General features: G+C 45.2%; 1 protein-coding gene across 1 annotated transcript in view; it reads left to right on the forward strand.

The window, feature by feature from the left end:
- Window positions 1-13,058, forward strand: part of LRP5 (LDL receptor related protein 5) — a 175,104-nt gene that overhangs the window by 39,932 nt on the left and 122,114 nt on the right. Inside the window, 1 exon segment of the mRNA XM_070765886.1 lies at window positions 6,491-6,887. Coding sequence (XP_070621987.1) covers window positions 6,491-6,887 — 397 coding nt within the window.

Raw genomic sequence — 13,058 nt, forward strand, 5'->3', positions numbered from 1 at the left:
ATGAAATAGCATATAATCAGCGAGCTATATTTCGTTGTAAATAATAACGTTAGTAGTAACAAACTGTAGACTGCCAAGTAAAACCAGGATTCTGAAATAAATCTGTCTGGTTTCTGAAACCTATAATTAGTGCAAAAGATTTAACCTACATAGTGCCAAATATGCATCTTTTACAAGATTCCAGAAAATATGCAGCACTTGGCTGTGCAAAATAAATAACCAAGGCTAGCTGCCCAAATAGTCTTTTGTGTTAACTCTTTGAAGTGAGAGTATGAGATGCAAATAAAAATTAAAAGTGGAGTTTTTAAAAAATATGTTGTTTTAATATGTAAAAACACATTTCTAAAAACATGCCCGTTTCATATCAACTGTCAGTTATTTCTACAGCAACCTGCTTCATTCTATCCCTGATGTTTATGTTTTGTAAAACACGAGTAGCAGGGCAGGTAAATTGTACAGTACTTCCCATTAAAATGAGGGAGCTGTTATTTTCTCATGTAGTCAGTTTAGCTAATTGTGGTTTATAAATCTTTTTGTCTTTCTAATAAAGTATTTCGACTATTTGAATAATGACTGAATTGAATGCATTAAGCTTAGCTGTGTTTGATTTAACTGTGGTTTAAGAATACTGTACACCAAAATTAGCTGGATTGGCGTATGCTAAGTCATAAATTGGAATGTACAAATGACAATACCTCCATTCACACACCTAGACCACATGGGCTATGTGTTGGGTGTATAAACCTAGCCAGTGTTGTCCTTGGCTCTGGATAAATATTGGAAATTGATTTTGTAATTGATTTATTATGGTGATCTTGTGTAACTTCTAAACACAAGTTGCCAAAATGTCTTGAACCACAAAAAGATCCAAAATCAAATTATCCAAATAAGTTCATAAATTGTATGTGGTAGGTAAGATAGCTTAGTTTTCCAACAAAAAAAAATCTTATGGAAAAGAGACACAATAGGCAGGTTATTATTATATCTGGTTTTAGTCATTCTTGTGTTAAATAATCTACAGTTGTTGCCTTTGTGTGCAAATATGGAATTAAGCCATAAATCTTGAATGTATAAAATCGCATAGCTACATTCATACAATAATAATAAATGAGCATTTTTCATTTTATCACAATCTATGTAGTTATAAGCAACTAAACAAAAACCAAATATTAAGCAGAAGGATTTATATACTGTACATTCCTCAAATATTATTCTTATTTTTTCTTAAAAGCTATGGAAAGCAATAAGCTAATTAACTGGCTTAGTTCAAGAATACTATATGATTCAATTTGTATATACAGTGATCCCCCGGGTATCGCGATCCCGATCATTGCGAACGGGCTAAATCGTGATTTTTCAACCCGGAAGTCAAAACACCATCTGCGCATGCGCGCCCTTTTTTTTAATGGCCACGCATGCGTAGATGGCGCCGGGCAGATCAGCTGCTGGGCGGCTTCCCTGGGTCTTCCCCCTCTTGCTGGCGGGAGGACGAGCGGCGGGCATCAGCGAGGAGTTTCCCCACCGCCCACGCAAACTCCTCGCTGCCGCTCGCCCGCCCACGCCGTTCGCTCGCGCCGCTTCCCAGCTGAGTCCTGAAGTGACTCAGCTGGGAAGCAGCGCGAGCGAGCGGAGCGAGCGAACAGCTTGTCCGCCGCCTGCCCGCCCGCCGCTCGCCCGGCCACGCCGTTCGCTCGCGCCGCTTCCCAGCTGAGTCCTGAAGCGAATTGGCTTCAGGACTCAGCTGGGAAGCGGCGCGAGCGAGCGAGCGGCGCGAGCGAGCGGCGCGAGCGAACGGCTTGTCCGCCGCCTGCCTGCCCGCTCGCCCGCCGCTCGCCCGCCCTTCGCCCGCCCACGCTGTTCGCTCGCGCCGCTTCCCAGCTGAGTCCTGAAGCGAATTGGCTTCAGGACTCAGCTGGGAAGCGGCGCGAGCGAACGGCGTGGGCGGGCGAAGGGCGGGCGAGTGGCGGGCGAGCGGGCAGGCAGGCGGCGGACAAGCCGTTCGCTTGTGCCGCTCGCTCGCGCCGCTTCCCAGCTGAGTCCTGAAGCCAATTCGCTTCAGGACTCAGCTGGGAAGCGGCGCGAGCAAACGGCATGGGCGGGCGAAGGGCGGGCGCGTGGCGGGCGCGCGGGCAGGCAGGCGGCGGACAAGGGCGGGCGAGCGGCAGCGAGGAGTTTGCGTGGGCGGTGGGGAAACCCCAATCTTCGGCTCCTCGCTGCTGTGGCGGAAGTAAATATTATTTTACTAAAAGAGTAGTAGATCCTTGGAACAAACTTCCAGCAGACGTGGTAGATAAATCCACAGTAACTGAATTTAAACATGCCTGGGATAAACATATATCCATCCTAAGATAAAATACAGAAAATAGTATAAGGGCAGACTAGATGGACCATGGGGTCTTTTTCTGCCGTCAGACTTCTATGTTTCTATGTTTCTAAGTAAAAACACCATCTGCAGCGCTACTTCGCGAAAAACCGATCATTGCGAGGGGTCCTGGAACGGAACCCTCGCAATGATCGGGGGATCACTGTACATGTATTTGCACTCTGAAATTTAAGGAGGATATATGTCTCTGGTGGTTTTTGCTTTAAATATATGATAATTCAATTCTTTATTGAGCATTTTGTTTCTAGTTAGCAGTAGCTGAAGTCATTTTCTTCAATATTTTGAGGGAAGCAGGATGATTGTTCTGTAGTAATATTATTTTGATATATTTAGAATTATGATTGTATCTCCTCTTTAACCATATAGTTGCTCAACAAATGTTTAACATAACTAGAACTTATATACTAAATGTAATTTGTACTTTGATATACTTCTTTGGATAGGGTTGGTTCACAGGAATTGGCTATGCATAGCAACAATTTTCAAATCATAGCCTATTGAAATTTAAAGCAAGGTTGAAGAGCCAGCTGCTGACATCTGTTGAAAATTCTGTGCATAAATTATTCTTGGGCTGAAAATATATTTTAGTCTTTTCTTTCTCCAAATTTTAAACAAAGTAGAATAAAGTGAAGCTTCATCTACTGTTTGCCCTTACTTTGCCCAAATGGAAAAAGGTGTGAAATGAAGATAACTTCTTCAAAATTAGTTTTTAATGTGAATAAGTGCTGCCTTTTGTATACTGTGAGGATTTGTGTGTGTGTGCATGTGTTTGTTACTTATTTGCTGATGCTCCTATGCCACGGGATTTCAGAAAGGCTGAGTGGTTTTTGTCTTCATATTCATATTTTTGTCTTCAATTCCAACTCGTACACTAATTGGCAAGGGAGGTAGGAGTTCACAGCTTGTATTTATCAATATACTCTATCTGCTTCACTATGCAGAAATATAAGTTCGTTTTGGATCTAGGACATCTCACTGCAGTTCACTTCCCACAACTAACTCACTGCAGGACACTTTGCATTCAATTTGCTATCGGACAACTCGTCACAGTCAATTTGCTGTCAGTCAACTCACCATGGGGAAAGAAATACACTAATATTGAAGAAATGGTGGGATAAAATCATTAAAGAAAGGATGCAAAAGGATGGACAAAATAAAACGCGAATGTCAAAAAATAAAAATGAATTTTAAAAATGAATTATTCCAATGCGAATTGGCCTGCAACGAGTTGGCCAGGGCAAGTTGGCAGAGGTGAGTTGGGGTGGGGTTTTTTGTGGTTGTTCACACATCATTTTGTATTAATTTAAGCTTTTGCCCTTTACCAGCACTGCTGAGGTATTTACCTCAGGTAATTATACTTTTTATACTATGTAGTGCATAATCTCTGCCTTAATACAATTAATGTTGTAAATCTAGAAGAAAAGATAGTGCGTGTGTTTGTGTTTGTGTGTGTGTGTTGGTGGGGGGGTTATATTAAGAAGTGGCTACCATTTTTTATGATTTCTAGTAGCGTTTTAATATTACCAGAAGCTCTAAGATAAAGGAGAAATTCCTGAAGTATTTAGCAGGATTGGATTGTGTTATGCTATAAGGGCACTGTTTGCATTTGGCATGGCATGATAGGCAATTTGTCCTAATGTTACTTGCAGGTTGGGCCACTACAGCTGACAAAACAGTTCAAAACAGCTTTGTGTTTTATGTCTGTGGAGGTTCTCAATCATTCAGGTCATGGTTGTCCTGTAGAATCTTCTTAAATAAGAAGCAAAACATTTTCAAAGGGGGGCGGGGAAACAAGAAATCCATTTGCTTTTGAAAATCACATTTGAGGCAGCTTTGTGTCATGTGTCAATGCCATCTTCATCCCAGCTATATACTTCCACAAATTTTAACTTTTTTGAAAAAAATATCCCTTTATTTTTGCTTTTCAGTCATTTTTAAAAAAAGCATTTTATGGTAGCTGTGGGGTTGGTTGTAACCATGAAATTTTCATTCCATTTTTATGTTCTATGTTTTGTTGATTGTTGCTTAAATAACAAAATTATAACTTGCTATAATGATAGGCAGGTTACCACTCCCCCACTACAAACCCAGAGTAAGAATTCAGGCTTCCTAAACTGTTTCCTGGATTAATTTCCCATTTACAGTTTTTGTTTACTTCAGAGGGACGAAAGTACCCAATAAGCCACTGTGTATTTTTGCAAGGTGAATTCCCCCTATACTTGTACACACTTCTCCAAGATAAAAGGAATAATTTTCCATTCTTCACAAGGCAGTACTTGACAAGTTTAAACTCAGGTTAAATATGAAGGCTCACTGCGTGAAAATCAGCGTTTAATCTTATCTTTTGAAGTTGGTGATCAATGGATTTCAGGTGTTCTACAGTAGTAGCTGCCAATGAATAGGGCAAAACACAAAGGTTGGTTGTTTTGAGCAGAAATCCCAACTATTGTAGGGGTTTTTTTTAAAAAAAAGGCTTTCTTTCCTGGTCTTTTAACTGATTCAGATTGCCTCCACACTTCAATAGAATATTATTTGGTGACTATGTACCCCAGTCTGCATATTAGCCAAATATTAACTGAATTTGATCTATGGTTTTTTTTATATAACTCAGCAGAAATACACATTCTTGGTTTGCGTGTGGGTGATCCCTGTCATGCTATTCATAGACTGTGTGGCCTTTACAACAATGAAAGTTGGATGCTCCTGTCCATATCAGTGGTTCCAGACTGGAATGTAGCATTCTACCTTCACCAGTTTAACAGGCAGATTAGTCTTGCTGATTTGAGTTTGAGCATTTTTAGAATGTCTAAAGGCATTGTTAAGGAGAAAAAAACTCAATTGCATCTGACACCATTGAGATATATTTGGCTTATCCAGTTTTAAAAACACATCTGTCTTTATTCCATTATCAAAACCAGTATTATTAACCACCTAATCCCTTTGGAGTCAAGTATTGATATCCCATTTCATTTATGAGTACTCAGGGACATAATTGAACGAAACTCAGATACTGTAATTGAATTAAAAAAATGATAACAGGCATCCTGATAATGTTACAAGAGTTTCATCTTTTAAAAATGCAATTTTCAGTGCAGTTGTTAGATCTGGCTATCTGTGTAAGTGGAGATGGTGCTTGAATAGGCGGTTTGTTCATAAAGACATGTATCTGCAATTTCCCCCCCAAGGCATAATTCTTGGTCTTGTCTGCAGCAGACCACATCCTGGCTCCCCCCCCCCCCCCCATTTGAGTATCAAATAATCTTCCTAACTGTTCTAAGTCTTAGTTACATTTCCTTAAAAAAGGGGTGTGTGTGGCTTTTGTGGATGGGGACTGCACACCTGCCATATTTTATTCTCTCCAAACAGCATTTGTCTGTTGAGCATGTCTGAATGGTGTTTGTACGGTTGTTGAAAAGCTTTAGATATTATTCCTGTTTTTCAGCTGTAGGAATTGTACTGTCTCCTCAGAATTGACACAAGTGTCTTTCAGGTTTTCCAACCATTTTTTCCCCTCTAGTAATATGAATGACATGCGTAATAGGAGAGGAGACTACTGTGAAAAGAGAAATGAGAGCACCAACCTAGAATTTGAAGGATTCTTATGAGAGTAGATATTAATATGTAATAAAAGGATGGTGTTTGCTTAGGTATTGTTTATGTATATTTAGAAACATAGAAGACTGGCAGCAGAAAAAGACCTCATGGTCCATCTAGTCTGCCCTTATACTATTTCCTGTATTTTATCTTAGGGTGGATATATGTTCATCCCAGGCATGTTTAAATTCAGTTACTGTGGATTTACCAACCACATCTGCTGGAAGTTTGTTCCAAGGATCTACTACTCTTTCAGTAAAATAATATTTTCTCATGTTGCTTTTGATCTTTCCCCCAACTAACTTCAGATTGTGTCCCCTTGTTCTTGTGTTCACTTTCCCATTAAAAACACTTCCCTCCTGAAACTTATTTAACCCTTTAACATATTTAAATATTTCGATCATGTCCCCCCTTTTCCTTCTGTCCTCCTATTTAATACATTTAATGAACTAATTGAGACAATACAGATTTTCAATCTCTTTATTGAGTATTATTTTTGTTCTTTTTTTAAAGCTTCTCCTCTCTTGCTTTTTGCAAACCGTCGAGATGTGAGACTGGTGGATGCTGGTGGAGTGAAGATGGAAGCAACGGTTGTAGTCAGTGGTTTAGAAGATGCTGCTGCAGTGGACTTCCTTTATTCACAGAGTGTTATTTACTGGACTGATGTGAGCGAAGAAGCTATCAAACAGACTTATTTTAACCAAAGTGGGAATCTTGTACAGAGTATCATCGTTTCAGGGCTGCTTTCTCCAGATGGCCTGGCATGTGACTGGATTGGGAAAAAATTGTACTGGACTGACTCAGAAACAAATAGGATTGAAGTTGCTAATCTCAATGGAACATCTAGGAAAGTTCTTTTCTGGCAAGATCTTGACCAGCCAAGAGCAATTGCCCTGGATCCAGCTCATGGGTAAGTACCCTGTCTTTTTAAACCTTCACATTCACTTGCAGGATCACAGTTGTTTTCATTTTGCCAAACAAAATACAATCTCTTCTCACAAATTTCGTTCTCTCAAGGTATTTTTCTCTGAACATATGTTTACACTTAAATAAAATTTTGGGATGAGGAATGGCAAATCATAGAGGAGCATCCTGACTAATATGCCAAACCAAACATTTTTTTTAAAGCTTTACAAACATTATACTTTATAGATTTTTATAACACTTTACAGTGTTATGCTTTATCTATAATTAATGTAGTTGGTTAAAAATATATACGGAGGTTGCCTGCTAAAATGCATGATAGATTCAATTGTGCAAATGTGTAACATTGGCTTTTCAATGAAAATGAATTTTCAAATACTGTGTTTGAGGTAAGAAGGGATCCAGTAGTTTGATATAAAGAGAGGGTTTTTGGCTTCTAAAATATGCTTCTGTAGTACAGAGTAGCAATCAATCAAATGTTTTGATGCAAGAAAATTAAGATGTGCCATTAAGTAGGTTTAGATTCTTGGTCTAACACTAAAATTTAGGTGATTTTCTAGAAAAGCATTTTATGAAATGATTATAAAATATTGCTAGCAGGAAAAGGGGAGGATGGAAAGGAAATTTCTGTACTTTTCATCAAGATTAAAACTGACCACAGATCTTCTTTCTTGGGGCTGTAGAGCTTAAATAAATCAGAATTATATCACTCAGTTCATAAAATTGTATATTTATTAATAATAACTTGCTTTAGTTAGATCCACTGTGTAGTTCAGAATCAGTATAACTTCTTAGAAATGCTTTCAATTACTTGAATTCCCAATTATCCAAATATTCTGGTTAACCACACCTAAGAGCAGTTCTGGCATCCAATTTAGTGGGTTCTAATATTAGAGAGCAGGCAAAGAATTTTCTCATTTCGTCATTGGGGAAGAAATATTGTAAATCTCTTCTGAATGTTGGGGGAGAAAATATTGGATATAGTGGATCCATGCCCCCTTTTCTTAGCAATCCTGCTTTAGGAATTCTGAATTACCCAAGGGATTCCCTTCCAGAGGTTGAACACGGAACTCTTAATTTATAAATATGGCTGAAGTGCAGGACCCTGCAGGGTGGGATGGTGGGGAAGATAGGTGGGAGGCTGCTGCAACATCACTGCAGTTGGTCGTGTCAGCAGGCAGATTGCATGGCACTCAATTTTTTGTTCACGTTGTCTGGGGCCCTGCAACTTTGGCCAAGAATCGTAAGTTCCTTCATCTGGCACCATTGTAATTTTAAACAAACGCTGAATAAATTGTGATAAGTTGAGGACTATATGCATGTATTTCATTCATTATTATTTTTGTTCTTTCTCATTGTAAAAAACAATTACAGTGATCCCCCGTTTATTGCGTCCCCAACCATTGCGAACAGGGTACTTCGCTATTTTTCAACCCGGAAGTCAAAAATACCATCTACGCATGCGTGCCCTGCACGCATGCGTAGATGGCAGCGGCTTTCCTGGGTCTTCCCCCTCTTGCTGGCGTCAGCGAGGAGTTTCCCCACCGCCCACGCAAACTCCTCGCTGCCGCTCGCCCGCCCTTCGCCTGCCCACGCCGTTCGCTCCCCCCTCTTGCTGTCGGGAGGGCGAGAAGCCCTCCCCAGCACCCGCTCGCCCGCCCTTCGCCCTGGCGGAGAAATTCCAGCCCCCACCTGGTCCCGCCCGATCCTCCTCCCTGAGGCAGCTCGCCCTCCCATGGCCGCTTCCTCCACCCTCCATTGCAAGCCCTCGCCACCGCAGCCAACGCGCGCTGCGATCTTCAAGCCCGGCTCCTTTCGGCCCAGCATCCCGGGCCAAGCAGCTGCCTTCCGTGACTGAGCCTGGCTGGCCCGGAAGATCGTAGCGCGCGTTGGCTGCAGCGGCGAGCGAAGCCAAGCCGGCAGCAATGTCGCCGCCGGTGCAGCCAACGCGCGCTACGATCTTCCGGGCGAGCCAGGCTCAGTGACGGAAGGCAGCCGCTTGGGCCGAGAGGAGCCGGCCTTGATCCGCCAATGCGCGCTACGATCTTCCGGGCCAGCCAGGCTCAGCGGATCAAGGCCGGCTCCTCTCGGCCCAAGCCGCTGCCTTCCGTCACTGAGCCTGGCTCGCCCGGAAGATCGTAGCGCGCGTTGGCTGCAGCTGCCCGGTTTAGCCAGGACACGAGCGGCGAAATGACTTGGAGGAATGTGAAGCTGAAACCGGCCGGTTTCAGCTTCACATTCCTCCAAGTCATTTCGCCCGAGCTCCTTTCGCCTGCGGCTCCCAGCAGCACTTTGAATCCAGCAGCTTCTGCTGGATACGGGCGATGGGGGGGCGAGCTGCCACACCCCTGGCTTCCGCACCGCTCGTCCCACCCACCGCCCGTATCCAGCAGAAGCTGCTGGATTCAAAGTGCTGGGGTGGGGGGCTGTCGGGACACCCCCCCCCCACCCCAGCACTTTGAATCCCGCCGCTTCTGTTGGATACAGGCGATGGGGGGGCGAGCTGCCACAGCCCCTGGCTTCCTCACCGCTCGTCCCACCCACCGCCCGTATCCAGCAGAAGCTGCTGGATTCAAAGTGATTCAGGGAACAGAATGGAGCCTTCCGCGGCGGGGCTGGTAGGAGGGGAGCCGAGGGGATAACCGAGCCCAGCCCCGTGACATTTGTTTTCCTGCCGCCTGCAGCCGAGTGATCGTGGGCTCCTTCGCAACCTCAGAGAGCTTCCTGGTTTTCGTGAGCTTTCATGCCCAGGAAGCTCTCCGAGGTTGCGAAGGAGCCCAGGATCACTCGGCTGCCGGCGGCAGGAAAACGAATGTCACGGGGCTGGGCTCGTCTCCCCCCCCTTAGCAGCCCCGCCGCGGAACGCTCCATTCTGTTCCCTGCCGGCCCGATTGAGCGGCCAGCGGTCTCCATTCAGGGAACAGAATGGAGCCTTCCGCGGCGGGGCTGGTAGGAGGGGAGCCGAGGGGATAACCGAGCCCAGCCCCGTGACATTTGTTTTCCTGCCGCCTGCAGCCGAGTGATCGTGGGCTCCTTCGCAACCTCAGAGAGCTTCCTGGTTTTCGTGAGCTTTCATGCCCAGGAAGCTCTCCGAGGTTTGAAGGAGCCCAGGATCACTCGGCTGCCGGCGGCAGGAAAACGAATGTCACGGGGCTGGGCTCGTCTCCCCCCCCTTAGCAGCCCCGCCGCGGAACGCTCCATTCTGTTCCCTGCCGGCCCGATTGAGCGGCCAGCGGTCTCCATTCAGGGAACAGAATGGAGCCTTCCGCGGCGGGGCTGGTAGGAGGGGAGCCGAGGGGATAACCGAGCCCAGCCCCGTGACATTTGTTTTCCTGCCGCCTGCAGCCGAGTGATCGTGGGCTCCTTCGCAACCTCAGAGAGCTTCCTGGTTTTCGTGAGCTTTCATGCCCAGGAAGCTCTCCGAGGTTGCGAAGGAGCCCAGGATCACTCGGCTGCCGGCGGCAGGAAAACGAATGTCACGGGGCTGGGCTCGTCTCCCCCCCCTTAGCAGCCCCGCCGCGGAACGCTCCATTCTGTTCCCTGCCGGCCCGATTGAGCGGCCAGCGGTCTCCATTCAGGGAACAGAATGGAGCCTTCCGCGGCGGGGCTGGTAGGAGGGGAGCCGAGGGGATAACCGAGCCCAGCCCCGTGACATTTGTTTTCCTGCCGCCTGCAGCCGAGTGATCGTGGGCTCCTTCGCAACCTCAGAGAGCTTCCTGGTTTTCGTGAGCTTTCATGCCCAGGAAGCTCTCCGAGGTTTGAAGGAGCCCAGGATCACTCGGCTGCCGGCGGCAGGAAAACGAATGTCACGGGGCTGGGCTCGTCTCCCCCCCCTTAGCAGCCCCGCCGCGGAACGCTCCATTCTGTTCCCTGCCGGCCCGATTGAGCGGCCAGCGGTCTCCATTCAGGGAACAGAATGGAGCCTTCCGCGGCGGGGCTGGTAGGAGGGGAGCCGAGGGGATAACCGAGCCCAGCCCCGTGACATTTGTTTTCCTGCCGCCTGCAGCCGAGTGATCGTGGGCTCCTTCGCAACCTCAGAGAGCTTCCTGGTTTTCGTGAGCTTTCATGCCCAGGAAGCTCTCCGAGGTTGCGAAGGAGCCCAGGATCACTCGGCTGCCGGCGGCAGGAAAACGAATGTCACGGGGCTGGGCTCGTCTCCCCCCCCTTAGCAGCCCCGCCGCGGAACGCTCCATTCTGTTCCCTGCCGGCCCGATTGAGCGGCCAGCGGTCTCCATTCAGGGAACAGAATGGAGCCTTCCGCGGCGGGGCTGGTAGGAGGGGAGCCGAGGGGATAACCGAGCCCAGCCCCGTGACATTTGTTTTCCTGCCGCCTGCAGCCGAGTGATCGTGGGCTCCTTCGCAACCTCAGAGAGCTTCCTGGTTTTCGTGAGCTTTCATGCCCAGGAAGCTCTCCGAGGTTGCGAAGGAGCCCAGGATCACTCGGCTGCCGGCGGCAGGAAAACAAATGTCACGGGGCTGGGCTCGTCTCCCCCCCCCTTAGCAGCCCCGCCGCGGAACGCTCCATTCTGTTCCCTGAATGGAGACCGCCGGCCGCTCAATCGGGCCGGCAGGGAACAGAATTGGCTTGAGGACTCAGCTCGGAAGCTGCACGGGTGTTTTAAAAGGTCTCCGCCGGCATGGGGGGCTTCCTACCACCTCCCGAACCCCCAACTCGGGTTTGGGGGGGTGCTAAGAAGCCCCCCATGCCGGCGGAGACCTTTTAAAACACCCGTGCAGCTTCCGAGCTGAGTCCTCAATCTTCGGCTCCTCGCTAGCGCTGTGGGAGTAAAAACACCGTCTGCACATGCGCAGACGGTGTTTTTACTTCCGCATCGCTACTTCGCGAAAACCCGCTCGTTGCGGGGGCTCCTGGAACCGAACCCTCGCAACGAGCGGGGGATCACTGTATATAAAACTATTAATTATAAATTTAGGGTCAAAACTATTTGTGAATAGTGAAAATTACTCTTGAAATACATATTAAAGCAGGTTGGTCATAACAGCATATAAATAGTGATAATGAATCATCTTAATGAAATTATCCTGCCTGTAAGGCCCAAGCTCTTATGAGATGGAAATTGACTTGTATAAGCAAAATATTGGGAAGTAAGAGATTGAGGACAGGGTTGTGTAATGGTGTGGCTGACAGGGTGCAAGAGGATATTCATCCTAGTTAAGAGAATTTAATAATATCCATCCCCAAACAGGCTTGTATACACAGTTAATATAGGGGTGATTTGTGGTTAAATATGCTAGCATTGCAAAAATCATACAAACAGGAAGACAATATTATGTCACTCAAAGAATACAAAATATTGTCACTCAAGGAGATCTTATCCACTTTTTTTTGGATGCATATAATTTATATATAATATCGATCATGTATTCCTGAGGGATATTTTTATATCCGGGGTCTTCTTATAAGATCTCTTTAAGCATCAAATAAACAATTTAAACATATTATTTACATTTGCCCTCAAGTTTGTTCAGATGAAGCTGTATTGATCAGATCCATTTATTAATATGGCTACTAACATTTATTTATTGTTAGTAATTTGCAATCCCAAGTCCTATTCTTTCTCTGAAAGGGGTTAGGAGGCATTTAGAAATTCATTCTGATTCATATTGACTGTGGTAATGTTCATTTATTGGTCTCTTTTCTTATTCTTAATTCATAATTATTGTGTGTAAGTTTTAGTTATTTAATTTATTGCTTTCAGTAGTTTAACTATTTGGTGACAAAGTATTTCATTCTTGTTGTAGTTCCTTCTTCTGCTTGAGCCCATTATTCATTCCATGTCAATCTTCCTACCCAAATTATTCTGTTTATATTGTCTGTCTTAAGTTTTCATGGCATGACCTTTTAGTTAATTTTCCTTAAACATTCAATTGGCCTTTTCTTAATCTTAAATTAAGAAATTATTTAAAAACTAATGTTTTCTTACCTATGATTCCCTCTTTGATGCATTACTTTGTGTTGCTTCTTTCATATTTCTAGGTAATTAGTGCTTTGCTGAATAATTTTATTCTTTCACTCTGGTTCCTGTCTTAGGTAAAATATGTACTTGGTACCATACTATCTGTTTTCACTTCAGTTGTCACATGATGTTTTGTTTTAGAATTTTAAGCCTGCAGGCAGGGCTTAATTACACCCCCC

Source organism: Erythrolamprus reginae, chromosome 1 (assembly GCF_031021105.1).
Source record: "Erythrolamprus reginae isolate rEryReg1 chromosome 1, rEryReg1.hap1, whole genome shotgun sequence".
In the NCBI taxonomy this organism is placed as follows: domain Eukaryota; kingdom Metazoa; phylum Chordata; class Lepidosauria; order Squamata; family Dipsadidae; genus Erythrolamprus; species Erythrolamprus reginae.